At 39.0% G+C, this 23,081-nt stretch overlaps 1 protein-coding gene across 7 annotated transcripts in view; it reads right to left on the bottom strand.

Moving 5' to 3' along the window:
• Positions 1–23,081, bottom strand: part of PARG (poly(ADP-ribose) glycohydrolase) — a 268,960-nt gene that overhangs the window by 131,206 nt on the left and 114,673 nt on the right. For all 7 annotated transcript variants that reach the window (XM_033942315.1, XM_033942317.1, XM_033942312.1 and 4 more), the window contains 2 exons: positions 19,052–19,144; positions 15,800–15,957 (listed from right to left, as the gene is read on the bottom strand). In XM_033942315.1, the coding sequence (XP_033798206.1) occupies positions 15,800–15,957; positions 19,052–19,144 (251 nt within the window). The remainder of the gene's footprint in view (positions 1–15,799; positions 15,958–19,051; positions 19,145–23,081) is intronic.

The following is a 23,081-nucleotide window of genomic DNA, read 5'->3' as shown; positions in this document are numbered from 1 at the left end:
GGTCTGATCCTATCTGTTCACTTCTGTTCCCTATTACTTTACAGTCTCAAATTGGATGAACAGACTTCAGACTATCAAGAGATTCAACAACATGTTTTCTTTCTTAATGGTACTGAGATATTATTTCTTATAATATCTGAAAACATATTACAAGATGCAAAAGATTTTTTTCCCCTATTCTCAAACTTTAGTACCATCTTTCCTAGACAGCATGTGCCGGCAACACTAGCATACTTATCAAATTTGACGGAGACTCCCTTCAAGACTAATCGAAACAAAAGAAGTGGAACTGTAATTTCTGAATGAATCAAGAACAATTTATTTAAAAATGTATATTGATAAAAACAGTGAAGACTACTTCACTTAGTGGCCTGAGCAACTACCTCTCTCCGAAAACTGGAAGAGGTATACAACTTGCGATACAGTCCAAATTCCTAGAGGGGTTGTACAAAATATGAGGATCTTCAAAAGGTTTCCAGGTTATTATTTTTTAAACACTATTTATTAAATATCTCAAAAGCAAATTACATCACTTTCCTACATAAATCACCCTGTTTTGTGATACATTTTTCTCAGCGTCCTACTTACATGTCCTCTTACCACTTCTCCCGCCCCCAACCATTTCCACAAAAATATAAAGTTTAGAAACTTTATGAACAACCCTCATATAATACAGTTCATAGGTCAAATCTGAAGACAGCAAGATGAAACACTCAGGCAAAGATGTCGGAGGGACCAAACATAATCCATGTTTCGTCAAATCTATGCCTTCTTCAGGGGTCCTGAGCTCTCTGTCCAGACTATGTATGATGTAGACTGGGTATAGTGTGAGGGTTCATGGGATGCTGTTTGTACAGAAACGGTGTTAGCATGCGTGGAGAGAGCTCAGGCCTTCTGAGGAGGGCAAAATTTCCCAAAACATGGACTGTATTGGGTGTCACAGACAAGTTTGCCTGTCCGAGTGTTTCATCTTGCTGTCTTCAGATTTGACCTATGAACTGTATTATATTTTGTATATCCCCTCCAGGAATTTGGACTGTATCACAAGTTGTATACCCCCCTCCAGTTTTAGGAGAGGGGTAGTTGTCTACTTCTGTGGCATGAATGAGCCTCAATGGACTCACTAGAAATAACACTGACTTGTTGAAGCTTAACTTATGGGCTAGTAAATAAAATGAGTTAAAAATTAAGCCTTCCACATCACCTGTTTTCCATCAACTAAATTCTATTATCTTAAGTCAACTTTTAAATGTAGCCAACATGATATTTCATTTTATTCAAGACTCATCAACGACTTATTTAATTCATCCAACATGCCTATTAAAAAAAAAATGACACCCAGGAGCAAAATACCAAATATTCCTCTGCTCTATTTTCAACTCAGTGATTTTCTGATGGGGGAAAAGAAGAGATAAGATAATGTAACATTGTCCTTTGGGCATTTCACAGTACACAAAAGTTATGGTCTAGCAGCTATTTATTCTTTTCAGTAGAACAAAAATTAAAACCTCACCACTTTCATTGTCATAAGACGTTTTTCTAAAATACCTTACTCAGTTTATGGCTTACTTAAAATGTATCAAACAATACAAAGGGAAAATACAACTCCATGTGTATATGTGGAAACTAATAAAGGGTGGGGAAGGGACATTAGTCAAACTGCTGCAGGGACAATCAGTTTATTAAAGTATCAACAAATTTCAAAATTAAAACTACAAGTATTCATATATGCACAAGATATGGCAGGCATACACAAGTCCTTTATAATAAAATATATCCTGACTCCAGTCTTTCAGACTGTAATGTACACTAGACCCCAACACGGTCCGTGTTACTTAAAAATGTGCCATACCACCAAACTCAAACAAATCAAAGTACAGTAGTTTACAATAAAAAGGATAATAGAGAAAGGAACTCCAGTAATAAAGACACACACATTCAAGACTGGACATTCTCAATAAAATAAAGCCCTTCTATCTTTAGCCATGAAGCAAATGTATTTAATTGTGATGTAGTCAAATATGCCATCTTGCTTCTAACCTCGTGTATTTGCACTCTAACTGCATTGATGCATTCCTTAAAAACAGCAGACCATTGTTACTGTTAACAAATAAAGTACTTTGCTTGGAGGCAAATATAGAAGAGAGGGCTTTTGAAACTTCTTGTATAAAAGTCACTAAAATAATGGATTTAAGGATTCATTTCTGGGGTTTAAAATGAAAAGTATGCACACCACAGCAGCAGATGTATAACTTGTCAGATAGGTTGCTTTTAACTGAAGGCCTCTGGGTGAAATCAGGCTTTTAACCTATTTCCATTCTATGGGTCTTTTTCTTGCATTTCAGAAAGCAGATACTAAATAAAAGACAACTTTTGAATATTTCTCTGTGAAAAGTCTTTTTTTTCTTTCGTACCTTTGGTAACAAAAAGAAAAAACTAAAACTAAAGAAAAGAAATCAAGATGAGGAAATAAAATGAGTTTCTTATGTTGCTGTTACTGTTCTATAACAAATACTTTAAACACAGGAATGGGGCTTAAAATAAATGAGAGAAAATTGGAGCACAAAATATTTAAAAAAATGAAGAAATACTGTAAGGCCACAAATATCAATAGGGGAGCATTTAATAAAAAACATACAAGCACTTCATGTTAAACATTAGTAGAAGACAGCTCTATAAAATGTTTATCAACTAGAAAAGGAAGTAGCATCACTGGACCAGATTCTCTAGAACAGGGGTAGGCAATTCCGGTCCTCAAAAGCCACAGGCAGGTCAGGTTTTCAGGATATCTACAATGAATATGTATGAGATGGATTTGCATACACTGCCTCCTTGACATGCAAATCTATTTCATGCATATTTACTGTGGATATCCTGAGGCTCTCAAGGACTGGAATTGCCTACCCCTGCCCTACAACAAGAGCTCTGCTACACTCATCCAGAAAGCAGTATGAAAAGCATGTAACAGGTGCTATCCAAGGACAGCAGGCAGATATTCTCACAGAACAGGCGATGTCATCCACACAGCCTGGTACAGATAATACAGATGGTACAAAAGTGTACTGTCACTTTAACTTCTTTAGACATCTCGAGATGGTCCATACTGCGCATGTGTGATTGCCTTCCCACTTGACAACAGCTTTCAGGACCATCCGTTCAGTAAACAAGTTAAGAAGCCAACTAGCAGAAGAAGGAGGGTTGTGAGAATATCTGCCTCCTGTCCCATAGGTGCTATTCGGAGACAGCAGGCATTATCACATATGGGCGACATCATCCAGGAGCTCAGTTCGGACAGTATGAAAAGTGAACTGTCACTTTAAGTTTTAAGACAGTATGAAAAAGTGAACTGTCACTTTAAGTTTTAAGAAATTGCGCGACTGCCTTTCCGCTCGCTGAGGCTCATGGCACCTCAGTTCCATTAGAAAGTTAAACAACCAACCAGGGGAGCTGGGAGGGATGTGAGAATATCTGCCTGCTGTCTCCGGATAACACCTGTTACAGTAAGTAACTGTGCTTTATCCTAGCACAAGCAGGCAGCATATTCTTACATATCAATGATGGAATTTAAGAGGTACTTTCAATTGGGAGCCAAGAGTATAAGAAGTAGACAAAAGCTCCCGATGGTCAAAATCCAAATCCGATTTCACTAAAGAAGTAATATAATGCAATGTAAATAAGCAAAGCCATACTCTTGTTGGAGTTGAGCAAAGGATTTAATTTGGCCTTCCTCCATAACCAAGTGTAACAAAAAGATTCCCTTTGCTTCCCATTGCACAAACATGAAACCCTCCAAACCAGGAAGGAAGTGACCTTTGAAGCCGATTGGCAAAAACAATGGTGACAGAGTAGCATTAATTCTATGAAATTTACAAACTCTTTGCCAGACCTGCTTCAAGGGCTTATAAAGCATATAATGATTTACAACACTCACCATAAATTAGTAGAAGGGAGTTATGGTGATATATACAATGTAGCTAGCACCCTTTATGTGACGTTCACAGCAGTGCCCTCTAAGGTGTCCCACTGCTCTGTTGGGATGTGTTCTGCTAATTTGCACAGTTAAAACTATTTGGCAGTTGCCGTTTTGCACCTTTTGAGACTTGCAAATTTGCAGTTTTTTGTAAAGGTAAAAGAAAAATCTTTGTAAAAAAAAAAAACATATTTATGATAGGATAATTTTTTACTATTTTATCTAAATTATGATAAGTAGTGAAATATTAATATTTATGATGAATTAAGTCACATTACTAGTCATGAAGGTTTTTTGATCAATGAAAGATAACCACGCCACAATTCCTTATGTGGATTATAATATTATGATCCGCTGGAGTGGCAATTCTGAGAGCTTTTCCTTCATTTTGACTTTATTATATAGGTCATCTATTTAGATGGCTTTTTGCTTTTTTGATTAACCATTTTGGGGGATGTCTATGTAGCCAGCTCATTACTATGCTGGCCCCACCCACATCCAAATGGTCAAAAATGGGGTATAGGTAGACGTCTCAGTGGCCAAGACATCGAAGTAGATAATTTTCAAAAAAAAATTAATATTTGGATGGTCAGCTGTTTGCTATTCGAAATATGGCCATTTTTGTTCCTCCAACTTTGGACGTTCAGCTGGAAATGTCCTCACTATATCAGCACTGTTGCCCGCTAACTGAATAGCACGGGATTAGTTTGGGAGCCCTTATTGCCTACAAAATGGGTGGCAGTAAGGGCTCATGCAGTAATATTTTTAATGGCCACATACTAATTGTGCAGCTAGCATGGCCATTAATTCTAGAAATAGGAAAATCAGCCAATTTCTGGCTGCAGCACAAGAAGTGACCTTTTTGTGTGGGAAAGACCTGTAGTAAGGATACATTAAGGCCACTTTTACCATGGCTTTAATAAAAGGGCCCCCAGATGGAATGACAGATATTTCTGATTCATGCATTTGGGGCAGGGCAAAATCTTGAGCAGCACTCAAGTTTTGCATGAGAGACTGTATGCCTGTTAGTCCTGTTGTATGGAAATCACTCTTGTTTATTTTGTCCAAATCACTGAGGATATCCTGGTCCTGGACTGAGAGTGAAGACCATCAGATTGAGTGGTTGCAAAATGCATTTTCTGTTGTATGGTTTTGTTTACAAAAGCTCATTAATATAAAACTGATACCATTTTGTAAAGTGCAAACTAGCAATAGAACAATTTAATGTATCATAATTTTATAAAATTGCAAAGGAAATTTGTCTTTTCTGGCATTACAAAATTGTACACATTTATTCTCAGGTTATGTTTGCAAGTGAGTAAAGTAATATTTTTGGTCAGTTCTGAGGGACAGAACAGAAAGACAGATTGTTACTATAAGTCTTTTCAAGCTAATTAAGTAAATGCCAACTTTTTATGTTAAAACTTGTTTTCTGCTTTTTCTATTTACATAGAAAGCAGCTTAGAGGTTTAAGATTCCCTCTGCAACAAAGGAAAGAAGCTCTGTGTTCTTCTTCTGTTTAAGTTCACAGGCAATTTATTCTCTAGTTTACTGCAGACATTTAGCTATCACAAGAGCTGAGTAAAACCAAGGTTGATGTTTAATTAAGATTTTAATTTTAACCCAGACTTTTAACTGTATTTTTGTAGAGGGTAATTTGGCCATCGCAGGGTAAACAATTTATTTATGCTAAATATAAAAGATGCATTGTTTTAGTATAAGAGTCTAAATCATAAGCTTTGGGGCATTTAAATATCTTTCTGTTCTGAATTTTAAATCCCTTAAATGATAATTGAACTAATTCTGGATATGCAAAACAGTGAGACCAAGAAAAGTATAAGGCCTTGATACACTAAAGTCAGCGATCCTCAAACGATCGTTTTGACTGGTTTAGCGACAATCAGATTCGCAAACCTGATGCAGAAAATGGCTCCCTGTGTGGTTTTCTGCAGGATCGCTCATTCTCCGATCCGGCCATGTAAATAAGCTCTTTAATATTAAAATGGGACTGATGCTCTAACATGGCTTCCTGATGCACAAAAAAATGTGATTTCTTTTAGCAATCTGAAAAAAATGATTGATTAATGACAGGTTGTTTACCTGTCTCACTGATACAAAAATATTAATAACATGCCAAACCCTTTTCTTAATGGGAACGGATGCCTACTCCTTCCTGCCACCAAAGCCTCCCCCCCCTAAAAGGTAGGAGGGATGCCCACTCCCTCCTGCCTCCGGATGCTTGGGAGGGGCCTTTGGTGCCTGAGCCAACTGGGGCCTTAGGCTCCTCACCGTGCATCACATGATGCACTGAACATAAGAATAGCCTTACTGGGTCAGACCAATGGTCCATCAAGCCCAGTAGCCCGTTCTCACGGTGGCCAATCCAGGTCACTAGTACCTGGCTAAAACCCAAGGAGTAGCAACATTCCATGCTACCAATACAGGGCAAGCAGTGGCTTCCCCCATGTCTTTCTCAATAACAGACTATGGACTTTTCCTCCAGGAACTTGTCCAAACCCAGCCAGCCATCGTAAGGTAAGGAGGGAGGCAGAGGGTTGTCGGAGGTACAGGGGGCTGTTAGGGTATTTGTGTGGCGGCGGGAGGAAGTGAACATCTCTCTTGCTGCCAGGGGGGAGGTGTTGGGTGGGAAGTCATTTGACTGTGGCAGTAGGAAGGAGTGGACATCTCTCCTGCTGCCAAGGGGGTGTCAGGGGTGCATTGCTTGGCAGCAAGAGTGAGAATCTCTTCCGATGTCAAGGGTGCATTGCTTGGTGGCAGGAAAGAGTGGACATCCCTCCCTCTGCCAGGGGGGGGGGGTGTTGGGGGCTGTATTGCTTGGCAGCAGGAGAGAGTGGGCATCTGCTGCCAGGGGGTGTCAGGTGAGGGGGGTTGCTTGACTTCAGTTGCTCAATTTGTTTTATAGGTTATTTTTGCATTTATTCTTCATATGTGCCCATCACCAGCGATGGGCACATGCAAATTTAGCGAACCCTCGCTATTCTCCGCCAACCTCATTTGAATGAGCATTTTTGGGAGAATGACTCACTTTTTTTAAAATCGCTACAATAACGGCTGCAACAGTGGCACATCGGTTTTTAACACTAATTTTTGAGAATCTAACCCCCAAGTACCTTAGCATGGAAATCCCTAATGTGTTGCTGCTTTGCTTAATGTTTGCTTATTGTTATGCCTGGTTCCTGGGAACATTCCTGTCACTGGTTGTGCTCTTTGCCCTTCTTTTGGTGCTTTTGCTTCTTGATGCTACTCTTAATCCTTGAAGTTCTTTTGCTTAATGGCAAGTACACGCAAATAAGTTTTATAGAAATTTGATTAAAAAATTAATAGAAACCCCCACTGTTAAGAGTTCAAAATTGCTTGCTTTGTTGATTTTACTAAACCTAAATGATCCAACAAAAATCAATGGATAATTGAACTGAATCTGAACGGAATCAAATTGAATATTTTTGCAAAGCATATCCCTACTTCTCATATTTTTCATCCCATCTATCCACTTTGCTTTTATGCATTCCCTCTCCTGCATCTTTCTGTTCTTGTTACTTTTACTTTTAAGTTTGATCTGCATGGGTTTCTGACGAAGAGTAAAACAGCTACACCCAGATTCTATTATAATTAAATTTGTGGGCAAAAATGAGGATTCTAATAATTTTTTAAGAAATCTCTGTTCATTTTTGTTTAATTGGTATTTGAATTAGGGTTTGTTTTTATTTAAATGTTGCAGATTTAATCCTAGTTTATGTACAGAATTGTCCAGTCTTACAGAAATAATATTGTATGAGCTGCAACTTGGGAAATGTTTAGCGTTTGATATATGAGCAATTGAATAAATTTTTATGGCTTTGTGTCTACTTACATCAAATATCCCTTAACCTTCTGTTGTGCTTACATTGTGGTACTTTGGAATTCCATAATATCTCTGTAAAGATTTCCAATTTGATTAGCATTGATGCTTGCTGGAAAGACAATGTCAAAGATAAATCGTCGGTTGCCTCGGTGGTCAGGTTTGTAAGCCTTCACATTTGTCTTTCTACTAAATTGAAGTTCAGATTAAGACAGGCTGGCAGAAATAAGCAAAAGTGACTTACTAGATTAAAATCTATAGTTGCACATAATTTATCAATTACTTTAGAACAATAATAGCTGTGCTTTTGTGTTTGATTTATAGCACACTTAAATAGGATACATTTTTAAAATATGAATTCATGTTTTTGGCTTGGGCTCTTTTGTTAGTTAGTGGATTTCCTCAATTACATTCAAGGAATTTAATTTTTCTTTTTCTTTCTTTCTTTCTTTTTTTTTTATCAGAGCTCAGAATTTTCAGTTTTATCTGTCTCTGAATAACACACTTGGTAGCATTTCTCTGATTGTTTGATAAGGTTCTTGTCCAGTCAGCTGACTGGGTCCCCTTCACGCTAAATGTATATAAGAAATTTTCTGTTTAATTTTTTCTGCATTGCTATATGGATGCTACTGTCCTTTCCTCAGGAGAGTGTGAGGGGAGGGAAAAAAAGAAAACCTGAAATGGAAACTATTGTCACTAACCTATTGAGAGAGAATCAGGAAAAAGACCTCCATGAAAATGTAGGTGAAGGACCCTATGAGACCCCCAGAGGATATTTTTAAGAGAGACATTGTGCTATTGAATGCAGGTTTCTGAATAATGAAAGAATCATCTCTCTCCCTGTCAGCAGAAACAATATGCTTATGTGAGAGGTTCATCTTTGCTATAGTAGCTGGCAAATATTTGCTGACTGTAATAGCACTGGATATTTCGGGACTTTCCAAGACAAACCCAAACAGGAAGATAAACTCAGGCACCAGTATTGCGGGACAAGATGTCCTACCGAAAGTTATCTGAACTGCTGACAGAGTGACAATGAAGGTCAGGAAGGAGGGGGCCTACTCTCAGAAATTATTGAACTTAGTATTAAGAATGCATTGTCAGGAGAAATAGAGAGATCAGATTTGACATTGGGTGATATACTGCTTCAATATGGCTCCGTGATAAGTATGCAGACTTTAGAATCAATAGATATGATAAATGTGACAATCCAATAGAAAGTATATAATCTGTAACTAGATAGTACTATAGGCTACTGAACTAAAGTATATAAGTAGCATACCAGCTGGCTTAAGCTTCAGGATGGATCCATGACAGAAGCCGGCTACTCTGCATTGGCTCAATTTGATGTACTGTTGTTTCATGTAAGCTGACTTTTGTCTATTACTAATAAACCTATATTATATACAGCAATTGGGTTGTCGTAGCGAGGTCATTATTCTGAAAAGGTTAGCAGCACCTTTTCACTATGGAGCCAGTGAATGCCATACCAAAGGACCCTTCTGAGGTATCTGTGGGCTTCTCAGCTGCCATTTGGACATCCAGTCTTCCAATTTCCTAAGGCCTGCCTGCAATTTTTCACAATCTGCACGCGTTTTAACAACTTTGAACAGTTTAGTGTCATCTGCAAATTTAATCACCTCACTCGTTCCAATTTCCAGATCATTTATAAATAAATTAAATAGCAAAGGTCCCAGTACAGATCCCTGTGGCACTCCACTGTTTAATCTCCTCCATTAAGAAAAATGACCATTTAACCTTACCCTCTGTTTTCTATACGATAATCAATTTATAATCCACAATTGAACTTTGACACCTATCTCATGACTCTCAGGAGCCTTTTATGAGGAATTTTGTCAAAAGCTTTCTGAAAATCAACTGGCTCATCTTTATCCATGTTTATTCACACCTTCAAAGAAATGAAGCCAATTAATGAGGCAGTATCTCCCACGCTGACTGTCTCATTAAATCATGTTTGTCTACGTGTTCCACAATTTTATTTTTTATAATTTATAATTGCTTCCACCATTTTGCCCGGCATTGAAGTCAGGCTTACCAGTCTGTAATTTCCCTGATCTCCCCTGGAACCTTTTTAAAAAAATCTTCAGGCACTACAGACGATTTTAGCAACAGGTCACTAACAGCAGGTCAACAATGTATCACAGGTCTATTATAAAGCTGGTTTAAGAAATTTCTTACAAATCATAGATACATTGTAAAGATGAAGTAAAATTTATCAAATGTTTGACAATCACCCTGTGGGATTCCAAAAGGTTTGTCATTGTCGATCTTGTTTAATATCTTTATGAGTGTCAGCCTAGCATTGCTAGCAGTCAGCATTTTCTGGTAGCCTAACCAATAACAGTAAAGGCCTATGGGAGATCATATCATTCATATCTGACCTTAGGGCATGTCAGTGCCTCAGATTGCCCCAGAATGCCTAAATTACATCAGTGCTTAAAGGTAACAAAGGACCTTGGTACAGGTGCTAAGATGTGCTAAGATATGTTAATGTCTGGTGCTTAAGATGAACAGCTTAAAGACAGCTACATGTTCTAGCAGATAGTTAGTGTAATCAGAAACCATTGTCAGAGTGATACTGGAAATTACATTTGACTCCAGTCTGTGAGGGACAGTTTCTCCCTCTTTTCTTCTCCAGTCTCTCATACCCCACTCACCTTATTCACCATTGTTTCAAACAGTTCACAAAAGATAGGGGTACTTAATTTCAATAGATTCTATTTTTATAACAGGTCTCAAACTTATAAATATGAGATGAATTTTTTTTTCTCTCTCTCTGGAACCTGAAGTCTGAACCATCATCCCCCCCCCCCTCTCTCTTTGTCCTTACAGCACCTATTCAGGAAGCTGTCTTTTCTCTCTCATTTAAAGAGCACATAAACGATCTCTGAATCCACTCTGTATTTGTAAATCTTATGTCTATTTCTTTCAGTACATTAGTAACCCAGTATATGCTTGATGTATCTTTATAAACCTTGCCTTTCTGTACATTATATTCTTTATGCAATGTGCTTGTCATTTGATTTCACTTCCTAATGAGAATCTTCTATGAGGGTATTGAACCCGGGGCCTGGCGGATTTTAAGGCCGCCACAATATATCATTGGGGCTTATTTGCTTCAACATTACCCCTCCAAATCCTTACATTTTGAGGGCAAAACCTTACAGCCCTCAGTGGTCCAGTTAATTTGTTCCACAACATTACTTCCATGATGGAAATAGCAGAAGTTCTTGTGCTCTCATAATGCATTTTTGAGAAGTCCGTCAATGACAAACGTAGTGTATCCTCAGAATGCAAGGTTATGAGCGGTTGATAGATTGCCATGATTTGTGACAGATACCAAGGAATCCCATGGTAAATGACCTTGAACATCAATTTTATATAGTATATGAAGGCAGGATCCATCCTTCTGCCCAGGAGGGAAACTCATAAGGTATGAGGTAATAGAACATAATCATGTAGGAATCTGAAAAGTTGTGGGAAGTCTTCTCAGGACTGGGTTTTCTGACCAGATATAGGCAACACACAAAGTGCAGAAGACCGCTTAGTTTATCTTTACTTCTAAATTTTATCATCAGGTATACATCATGAAAGTGGATTGGATAATTTGGCTCTGTACAGGCTTCCTGAGGCTGCTGGAATGATGCCATGTCAACAGCGCTTATTAGGCTGACTGCAAGAACTGATGCATGGTTCTAACAGTGTTGTCTGAATAGGTTTTTTGTTTGTTGTTTAGTTGGATTTTGAGGAACAGAGAAAGCATCACACGTGATGGTTTGCTGTTCTGAGGAAACAAAAATCGAGGGCACTTTGCATGGTCTTTTGAAGCAGAGAAGGGCTATGAATGGGAGTTCCTATCATTGTAACAGACTTTGGTGAACTGCATTTATTGTCTAAGGACCATTTGTGAGGTTTGAGTCTGCAACTGAGTGAATCTGGTAATGTGTTTGCTTGTGCTGGAATAGAAACATAGAAGAAATGAAGAATGGAAACTGGCAGGCGGTTCATGTGAAAGGGCAGAGCATAAAAGTCAGAGGAAGAAGTATGTCCCTCTATAGAGAAGTTGGGATCCGGAGCTTCTCCGTTTGATGATGCAAAACATTGCTACTTGGTTGTCAGGTTGTATGAGGACCGGGTCACGTTATAGGCCTGGATGGAAGGCTTGCAAGGTATAGAAAAATTGCACATAATCTTTGGTGATTGATGAAAAAGCCTAGCCCAGCTGGATTCTAATGACAGTGGGTTAAAAGGAACCTAAATGTGCTCCCCAGGCTGTGTTGGAGGTGTCTGTTGTGAATTGAGGTGGACAAGGTTGAAAAGGGCAATCCTCCTTCCAAGAAGGAGAGTGGATACAGTATTGAAGAGACTGCTTGACTGGTAGTTGAATCTGGATTTCAGTACAGGCTGAGGCACCATTGTAAAGGTCGTATGTGGAAACTTGCATGTGAAATAAGAGATAGAGACACTGTCATAGGCACAAGATCCGGCATGCAGAAAAAAGATGTTTGATCTTATAAATATGAGGGAGTGAGCTGGAAAGAGGGATGATTTCTCAAAGGTAATGATAAAACCCAAGGAATTGAAGGATGTTTGAGGATTCCCGAACAGTGAGCAATATCTTGTGTGCACAATCAGGAGTATAGAAACTTCAAATGTTGTGTGTCTTGAGCAGTAGTGGCTCGTGGCCAGTAGGGGGTGATGTCTATGGTACGGTAATGAAATGGACGTCAAGACATGATAGTGCAGTATTTTATGGAATTTTTCTATAAAAGAGCCTGTTTTTCGTATGATTCTGGGTAACTCTAGTCAGATACAAGCATATGTGTTAGTTAAGGCCACACCCAATAGAAGCGTACGAAAAACTGGTGAATAAAAATCTGAATATGGATGTAGCCAGGGCCAGAAAAACACACTACAGATTAATATTAAGGAAAAGCATAATAATATTATTTTTATGTACTTTGCTATTAAGCTAGATCATGGTGGAAATCAGGATATACATGGACTCCATTTTGTTCTCTGTCTTTCTGTATCTTCTGTTTGGTTTGTACTCCATTTTGTGTTCAGGCTTTGTTCAGGTTTCCCGCTTCTAGCCTCGTGATTCTAATTGATACCAGATGTGCCTTAGGCTGGTTAGGAAAAGTATATTAGATTTCATATTCTAAACTGAGATATAACATGCATCAAGAATGAATGAAATACATGTTATGAATGTTTGGGGCCCCTGAATGTGTGATATGTTTATGGATGTGTATTGAACAAAAGAATTGGTTTTGAAAAAACATATTATATATATTTGCAACCTAAAGAAATTTAAAGGAAGCCTGAGCACAACATCTGGAAATAATTAGTCAGAGACTGCTGTTCTAGTCTCCAGCATAGGAAAGCTTCTGTGTGAGTATCAGTGAAATTTGAAGCTGTCAGCTCAGGGAGAGGGGGAAACAGCCCCTTCTTCTCCTTTTTCTCTAAGGCTAACAGGGAGGCTGAGAATATATCAGCACTTAACAAATGCAGATTCTCTTAATATACCTTTTTGGAAAGGACAAATGTATATTTAGAAATGAATGTAAACAAAACAAATATGATTTCTGAAACTTTTAAACATGTAAAGGAATTTTCTTTGTCTAACTTTAAAGACCACCACCTCTGTTTTTGATTGGCCCACGGGCCAATGATGTCATACTGGACTAAAGGAATATAATGGGGAGCTTCGAAGTATCAGGTTGAGTTCGTTATCAGAAGGCCAGCATTTTGGCAACTATAACGACCTCCCGCTAACGCAACTAGCTTTTGAGATCCATAATGAAAAATACAAGCAATAAAATTATATTTTGGTGAAACTTGCGTTTGCGTCATTTTCCATATTTTCGTTATTTTGCAAACCTTGAGTGAAAGCTAGCAGCTTAATTGGCAACTGCAGCTTTATGAGTGCGCTGGCGTCCAATGCCCAAGCTCAGTTTTACATAGGTGTAAAGCAGTGTCTCTCAAACTGTGTGCCAAGGCATAGTGGCGTGCCCCGAAGAGATTCCGGATGTGCCATGAGACTCCAGAATTTTACTTTATTTTAAAAAATTCATTTCATAAGTATACAGTAGAATAGTTGACAAGTACGTCGCATGCAAAAGAGTCCGTCAATGTTATGAGTATCTGTGTGTGTAAGGATACAACTGCCCAGAAAATCATCATTCTTTGATGTGATTGGTCCTTGAAAACTAACTGCAAGTAATTTTAGTTCTTGAACAACAAAGTAATCAAGGTTTTGTTACCGTTTGGAGCTTCTTAACTTTGCAAACTTGGATTTTCAGCTCTGACAGAAATTAAATTAAAAAAAAGAGAATGACTGCAGATGTGGATGATGAAATGTGTTTTTTTGCTTGTCGACTATTGAGCTGTGTTTTGAGTTAATTTGCACTCAAAAATAAGCTCATCCATCACATTGATTAGCAATTCTATTCTATCTGCTCTAGTGTCACCATTGTTACAATTACCCATACATAGCTTAAAGAACTTTAAATAAATAACTCTCAAATTTAATTTTTTTGTTGGTTTTGAAATTTTATAATTTCAATTATAATGTGCCGTGAAAAACATTCGCTCCATTTAGTGTGCCAGAGCTAAAAAAGTTTAAGAAACACTCGCAAACCGGGTTACTCGCAAACCGAGTCCTTACACCTGCCTGGCCTGGATTTGGAGGCCATTAGCAGCTAAGTTATTTTTTCTTGCTTTTGCTATGGATGTTATGAGCTGGACTATACTGCCTTTTGTTATATTCACCCACTGACTTTCATCTGTATTAGGCGTGCCGTTTGATACCACCTGGCAGGCTACTTTAGTTGCCTTGTTTTCTTGGACTATTTTTCAGCATTTACACATAAACAGCTTTTGTAGGAGTGGAGTTTTTTTGGCCAGATGAAGCTGAACTGAGGCCTTTTTCTCCACTTTTTTTCTTTTTCCTTTTTTCCTTTCTTTTGGGGAGTGTGAATGTTGTGGGTTGTAAGTAAGGCCTTGTAGTGTTGCTGGGTGTGTGTATCGTTTGTCCGTGTGGGGCTTGTTTTTGAGTGAATAAGGAACATATTTTTTCCCCATGCCATTCTCTACTTCAAAGCTGCTATAGGAAATACATCCTTGGTCAAAAAACTTCATTAACTTTATTGAAATTTTCAAAGTCGTGTAATTTAATCTGTTCATGTCAGGTATTCAAAAACTATTCAAAGAATAAATAGTCAAGCACTTATCTGTAGAAGTGTCCCATCTCCAGTAGCAAAAAAGTCATAGCAGAAATCCACATGTTGGAAGCATATCCAGTATCACACTGTTCTCATTTTCAAGAGCACCTTTACTGCGGTCCATAGATTTTTGATGAAATTTGGTATAGCGTAGAGAGTCATTTTATCATATTGTACAGAGGTGTACTTAGATAAATTTTATTAAAACAGTCACCACTTGTTATACAAGGTTAAAACCCACATCTGTAGACATCAATATACCTGCTGTTCAAACTGTACCTTTATAGGTACAAATAAAACAGATGTGTTGTTTTTTTGCTGTCTCAAGTTTCATCCACTATCTCCTTTTTCTTAGCAGGTAAAAGAGTATCTATCCAAAAGCATCAAATTTTACTTTAAAAGTTACTTCCATCTACAAAAGAGTGCTAACCTGTTGTTTTAATGAGAATTTTTAATTTAGTAAATTCAAAAGTTGGTTATTTAAAATAGTTCAGGTACTGCAGTGCTACATATTTTTGCACAACTGTGAATACAGAACATACCCTGTGGGAAACTATGACCTAGGTCAGCTTTTTAACTGATACACACTGGAATGTTTCCTTAAACATTTCCTAAAACCTACCATCAGATTAGCAATAACTATTTTTCTTGTTTTGTGAAGGACACTGCTTTTATTTTACAGTCGCAAACAGGATTATCTTGTGGGCATTTATCATCACGTACCTGTTAAAATTAATGTCTGGGTAGCTAGAATACTCTGCCTTTATCTTGGCATTGCGCCGTGGAAATGTACAGAAGAAGGCATTGGCCAGGAGAGATGCAATTTGCTCTTGCGACATTGTGATGGAGTGATTCATTTTTTGCTTCAGCAGTGGTATCGGCTGGGATAAAGGAAAACAAAAAAATATGAGACTGAGGTAATTAGTTTAGCAATTTTCTGAAACACTAACAAAATTATATTTGCCAAATTACAGTATGGGTAATTTAGGATTGCTAGTGCGTTCTTAAATCAAGAGCACCATTAAATTCAAGAGCCATAAAGTCAAGAGCCATTAATCCAAGATGATTAGGAAACTGCTCTTGTTTGACAAACTACAGATTTCTAATCAATAATAAGGAAAAAGCCAACATAGAATAGTTTATCAAGGAAAAGCTGTTGCAGTTTATCTATGCAGCAAGGGATGGAACTTAAGAACATAGCAACTCCAAAATCAAAACTAGCAAAGATTGCAATTTGATTTTATAAACTTAGGGTCATAAGCTTCAGGGAATGCATTAAAACAGGATGCTTATAACATAAATAGGGACCTAAGATAATATCATCCTCCATACATATAAAAAAGGGATGCAAAGAATTTGTCCTCCAGTATCCTTTTCACAATAAACTTCAACTCCTTATGTGTGTGGCTAAAAAAATATCGTTACTTAAAAAGCTGTTAAAGGAGATGTTAAACAGACACACTGAAGTAGCAATATTTACTAAATTGATCAAAACGTAATGCCTTTTTTGCTATGTTCCATTCCTAGATCTCCTTTTGCTCTAATATTTCATATAAATTTAAACTTACGGACTACAAAATTACACAGCTTTTATAGTTACCTCCCCTAAAGTAAAATCCCCTGCTTAAAGAATGAACTGTTCTTTTTGGGCTACTATATTCATGCTTTAAAGGCTCCTTTTACAAAGCCATGGTAAATACACCAAATCCCATAGGAATTGAATGGGCTTTGGTGCATTTACTGCGGTAGCATCACTACTGCAGCTTTATTAATGGGGCTCTAAATGAATTAGTGCAATCACTTGTACTAGATTTTGATTAGGATCAGAATCCCAGCCTATTTAAATTCATAATGATGGGAAGCAACTAAACAGGAGAAATCATTGGAAGTATATCATATTTCTGTCCATGGACTAATGAAATTAGAATTAGGCAAATGGAATAAAATCATTTTTTGTGGGTACAGCTTGTCAAAGTTCTGAAATAGTGTAGTTGCTATGTTGCTGTCTTCTATAAGGGAGCGATTGAGCTGAATGTGTTGCTTTACAAACTTCCCCTGCTCTAACCTTCTGATCTTGATCTTAAGTAATGACCACCATTTTATGACACTGCAGTGAGCTCAGAGGAATTGAAAGTACTGCTAAAGGTAGAGGACTATAACATCAGATAGTAAGAAGTGACAAATCAGACATCCAGAGGGATTACATCTACCATTTTTACTAGTAAAACTATTAGAAGAAGACAGATTACATGTGAGATACAAGCTGAATCATGTCAAATAGAATATAAATGACTTTTCAGTAAGTATACTGTACAGTAAACTCCTTGCATCATTTCTGGAACTGCGTATGATCAATTTTTGCTGGAAGATTTCCAATCCATCTTCACAATCAAATCCAGGTGTTATTGCCAAAGCTATCTCTCTTAAGTTACTAGAGTACAAATGCACTATATACATAATCATCCCAATTAAAGGGTTTAATTTTTTAAAAATTAATTATTTTCTTTAGCAATAAATTTTTTACATTGCTCCACAACAGCAAAAACAATACTGCAACAAGGCATAGCAAGCAAAATATTAACAAACAATTGAAGAAATGCTCACCTACCCACCTATAATCCCTCATATCCCCTTCAATAACATTTCCAGAAAACAGATTGCAAAACAACCTATTCCACAATAGCTACCATGTTTCCCCAAAAAATAAGACACTGTCTTATATTAATTTTAGGCCCCAAAAAGGCACTATGTCTTATTTTCAGGGTACATGCATGATCATCTCTCCTTTCCTCTTCTTCACCCCAATTCTTCCCCTTTTCTTTCTTTCCCCCACATGTGCAGCATCTTTCCTCCCCTCCCTCCCATCCCTTGTGCAGCAGGACCCTTGCCCAGCTTCTATCCTAACCTCCCTCCTATCCCTTGTGCAGCAGGACCCTTAAGCGAGTACCCTCTCCCCCCAAGCACCCGCATCTACAATGCAGCCAAATCCCCATCCTTCCCTCCCTCCCATCGGAACCCGGACGCGAGTCCTACTTACCTTCCTAAGCAGCATCAGGCCAGCAGCACTCTAACAGGTTGCTTTGGCCTTGTCTGCCCGTAAACTCTGCCTCGTTACTGATGACAGGCAGACAGTCAAAGCAGCCTGTTAGAGTGCTGCTGGCCTGATGCTGCTTAGGGAGATAAGTAGGGCTCGTGGCCAGTTTCCGACAGGAGGGAGGGAAGAATGGGGATTTGGCAGCTTGGCAGGTGCTCGGGGGGGGGGGGAGGGGGAAGGGGTGTTCTCTCAAGGGTTCTGCTGCACAAGGGATGGGAGGGAGGGAAGGGAAACTGCCAGCGAATCCCAGGATTAGGGCTTATTTTGGGGGTAGGGCTTATATTAAGACCTACCCCAAAAATTCTACTAGGGCTCATGCAAAACTAGAACGGATTTGCCCAAATTTGGGACAACGGTATAAAGTTATGTAGGAAAGGACAACAGAGAAGGCAATGCTGGAAGCTGAGTCAAAAGAAAATAGGTCATACAAACTATAACATTTTTCTTATCAAGTTGTTTTATTATCCATCTAGTTTGTAAATTTTAAAATTTGGGGATATTGTTTTATAATTTAATTTAGATTTAGTTTACCAAAGTAGTTACATATTTTCTCAAGTATTAACACTTCAGGAATACAAAGCATCCCAAAACATTTTCTAATAAGTTTTGGGTGATAGGCAACTTAGTGGAATACGTATTTATAGTTTATATCAAGGCTCAAAAATATAACAGTTCATTTCTCATGCCCCCTTTGTACCATTATGGATGTAGAGTCTCTCAAGTATGCTTCAAACCTTAACTGAAAGTAACAGAACAATCTTTAATCAGGACAAAGGAGCCAGGCCTTGGCACTTGTACCCTGGTCATTAGCTATAGTTTACATGAAATGAATTCACCCTGACTGATGACGCAGTAGAGTTCACTGAACTGTATCAGTTTACCTGAGTGCAGAGCTCTGGTAGGCGACATGCTAGTTTTACCATGTCAGGCAGAATGGACTGGAACAAATGGTCAGATTCAGCATCGTCAAGCACCTAAACCCCAACCCCCAGAAAAGAAAAAAGAAAAGGAAAGAAATTTGATGAATGTATTCCCATTTAATGTTTAATGCAATTATTCAGCCAATCTAATTCAATAATTTCATTTTCTAAATTAAATTTTTAGTTCAAATCTTTTTAATAAATATTTGTATTTACAAACACAAAGTACAGTACAAAATACAACTGCATTAGGATGCTAATACTGGTCAACAACTCGTCCATCAGCAACAAAATAGTCCAACTTGGCCTAGTAATTTTTACATATCGTGTATTTATCCATAATTACCTCCTCATACCTTTGGAACAAGCAAACAGTATTGCACCATTGCTGTATTATTAAAGGAGAAAAGTCCTTCCAATGAGCAAGGATAAGCTTCTCAGCAACAGATATTTTTTAAAAAAAAAAATCAAACAATCACACATCATCCTGAAATAAGGGGATATTCAATCCCCATGGCTTCCAACTAAAGCACGGTTACTTACCGTAACAGGTGTTATAAGGGACAGCAGGCAGATAGTCTTACTGATGGGTGACGTCACCGATGGAGCCCCAGTACGGACACTTTAAAAGTGCATTGCCACTTTAAGAACTTAGAAAGTTCTTGATAGTCCGCACCGCGCATGAACGAGTGCCTTCCCGCCCGACGTAGGCGCGCGGTCCCTTACTTAAGATAAGCCAGCTAAGAAGCCAACCTGGGGAGGTAGGTGGGTTATGAGAATAACTGCCTGCTGTCCCTGGATAACACCTGTTACGGTAAGTAACTGTGCTTTATCCCAGGACAAGCAGGCAGCATATTCTCACTGATGGGTGACCTCCAAGCTGACAGAGATGGGATGGTGGGAAAGTTGGTCAAAGAAAAATATATACTGAAATACAGATTGATCGAAGAGCCCATCCCATCTGGAGAAAAATCCAGACAGAAGTGAGAAGTGAAGGTATGAACTGAGGACCAGGTGGCAGCTTTACCGAGTTCCTCAATGGTGTAGATCTAAGGAAAGCAACAAAAGCTGCCAGAGCTGTAACTCTGTAGGTTGGGACACAACTTTCTCGTGCCAAGCCAGTCTGGGCATAGCAGAACGAGATGTAGACAGCTAGCAAGGCAGAAATAGTTCACTTGAATACAGGATACCCTTACTGGTGTGGATCAAAAGAAAAGTTAGGGAGAAGTTTGTTGTGGCTTTGTCCAGTCAAAGTAGCAAGCGAAAGCCCATGTACAATCCAAAGTATAGAAAACAGGTTCTCCAGTAGGAGAATGAGGTGAAAAGTGACAACTTGTAGAAGAAACTTTGGATGTGTATGCAGAACCACCTTGTCATGATGAAAAACTGTAAAGGATGGATCTGTTACAAATGTTTGGAACTCACCGACCCTCCTGGTAGAGGTGAGAGCCGTAAGGAAAAAACTACATTCCAGGCAAGAAGCTGAAGAGGATATGTGTCCACTGATTGAAATGGTAGCCTCAAACAAACTGGAAAGAACTACAATAAATTCCCAGATGACATGAGGAGACTGCAGAGGTGGTTTCACAGGGGAAAAAACCCTACCAAAAACCTGAAAACCAATCGAAAAGGGCTACAATAGGGCCCAAACGACAGGAAAAAACAGGAATTGTGGTTTCACATGAAAACCCCATCATGAATCTGGAAATCAGAGGATAAGCAGGGAGACCCTCGAATGACAAAAGTAAAAAATGCAATAGCATGGAAAAGAAGTCTGAGAGATATAGACTCAAGACTAAAATCAATAAAATAAGAAAACAATCCATGAGCAATTCCACTATGTAGGAAATGGAACATGAAGATAAAGACATCAAGAAGAAAAACCTAGACCACTTGAGATGGAAACATTGTTGAGTGGCTGATTCCTGGAGACATCCAGAAAATAACAAACAGGCTGAGAAAAACGCAGCCCGAGATTTAACAACTGAGAAGGCAAATCATTGCAGATTGGAATGAATCAGAGACTTCTGAGTCTAAGTGAACCGAGTAGGAAATATTAATAGAGGTAAGGACTCCCTAAAACTGAATTGAAGTAGAAGGGAGAACCCATGTTGCCCTGGGCCATCATGAAGTAAAGAGAAAATGTTGGCTGCTCCTCTCTTGAGCTTAAATAAAATGCTCAACAGGAGAAGAAGAGGAGGGAATGTATATAGAAAACATGCTCGTCCAATCCTGAAGAAAAAACATCTGCTGCCAGATGGAGAGTAAAGTCTGGAGCAAAACTGGGGCAACTGGTGATTGTGAGGAATCGCAAACAAGTCCACTTGTGGACCAGAAAGTTGAGAGTCCATGCATTGAAGAATTCTGCTGAGGTTGTCTGCTAGGAAATTCTACTCCCCTTGAAAGTAGACAGGCAACAAGAGCAGATTGCAAACTATCACCCAAGTCCAGATACACTGGACACAACAGGAGAGAGCCCGTGCCTCCTCGCTTGTTGATGCAGTATATTGCTACTTGAATGACAGTGCCAAGGAGAAGGACTTTAGGGCACAGTAGATGATGAAAAAACCTTGAGGGCATAAAACATCACTCTGAGTTCTAGGAACTTTAAAGGGAAATGTTCCGTTTCCTGGCGGTCCAAAGACACTGAGTCTGCAGATCATGTATGAGCCCCCATGCATAAAAAGATGCGTCAGTCGTGATGATATAAAGAGGGGAAAATAAAAAGAAGACCTCTGTATAGAGTAGAGGAGATCATCCATAATTAAAGCGACTGCAATTGAGACGATGCCATAGATCAGCGGTCTCAAACACGCAGCCCGTGGGCCACATGCGGGCCCCCAGGGATTATTTTGCGGCCTGCGATCTGTCCTCTCCACTTCACAAGTTTCCAATTGTGGAGAGGACAATCGCGTACAGACCGCGACTGCTGTAATTCCCCAAGCCACCGCAATCGGGGAACAGGCCAGCGCTGAGGTCTTAACTCTCCCTGCTTATCTTCCCCAGCGCGGAGCCGACCAATTCTCGCCACCTGACGTCAATTCTAACATCGGGGAAGAAGTTCTGGGCCAGCCAATCGCTGCCTGGCTGGCCCGGAACTTCCTCCCCGATGTTAGAATTGACGTCAGGCGGCGAGAATTGGTCGGCTCCATGCTGGGGAAGATAAGCAGGGAGAGCTAAGACCTCAGCGCTGGCCTGTTCTCCGATTGCGGTGGTGGCGGCCTGCTCCCCAATGGTGGTGGCTTGGGGGTGGGCAGGGAGAAATAAAGAAAGAAAGGGGGGGACAGGGAGACAGAAAGAAAGAAGGGAGATGGGAGATGGGACACCGACAGAAAAGGGCATGGAGAAAAACAGAAAGAAAGGGCGTGTATGGTGAAAGAAAAAAAGAAAGGGGGCACGGAGAGAGAGAAAGAAAGAAGGGGGCAGGGTGAAAGAAATAAAAAGTTGGGGGAGGGAAGGAGACAGATGCTAGACCAGGGGAAAGGAAGGAAGGAGGGAGGGAGAGAAAGAAAAGAAAGAGATGTCAGACCATGGAAATAGGGACGGAAGAAGAGAGAGATAGAAGGGAAGGTAAGACATGGAAACATAGATTTTGAAAAGAAAGCAGAAAAATTGAATATTAACTTAATGCCAAAGATGGATGCAAGGCAGAAAGTGAAGACGGAGAGAAAAACAATCAAAGTACAAGAAGACCCTGGATACATAGTTAAATACACAGAAAAATAAAGTCACCAGACAACAAAGATAGGGAAAATGATTTTATTTTCAATATAGTGATTGAAATGTGTCAGTTTTGAGAAAGGAAAGATATTAAACTTTAAATGTGAGGGCTGCAGAAAAAATAGGGTACTTGTAGGGCCGCAGAAAAAATAGTTAATGACAATTTTGCATAAGGTAAAACTCTTTATAGTTTATAAATCTTTCCTTTTGAAAGGTCACTTGGACTCACAAAGTCAGAGGCATGAAGAAAGTACAAGAGGTTAATTTACAG

Source organism: Geotrypetes seraphini, chromosome 4 (genome assembly GCF_902459505.1).
Source record: "Geotrypetes seraphini chromosome 4, aGeoSer1.1, whole genome shotgun sequence".
Lineage (NCBI taxonomy): Eukaryota > Metazoa > Chordata > Amphibia > Gymnophiona > Dermophiidae > Geotrypetes > Geotrypetes seraphini.
The sequence above is the reverse complement of the archived record's forward strand: the minus strand, read 5'-3'. Positions and strand labels throughout refer to the sequence as shown.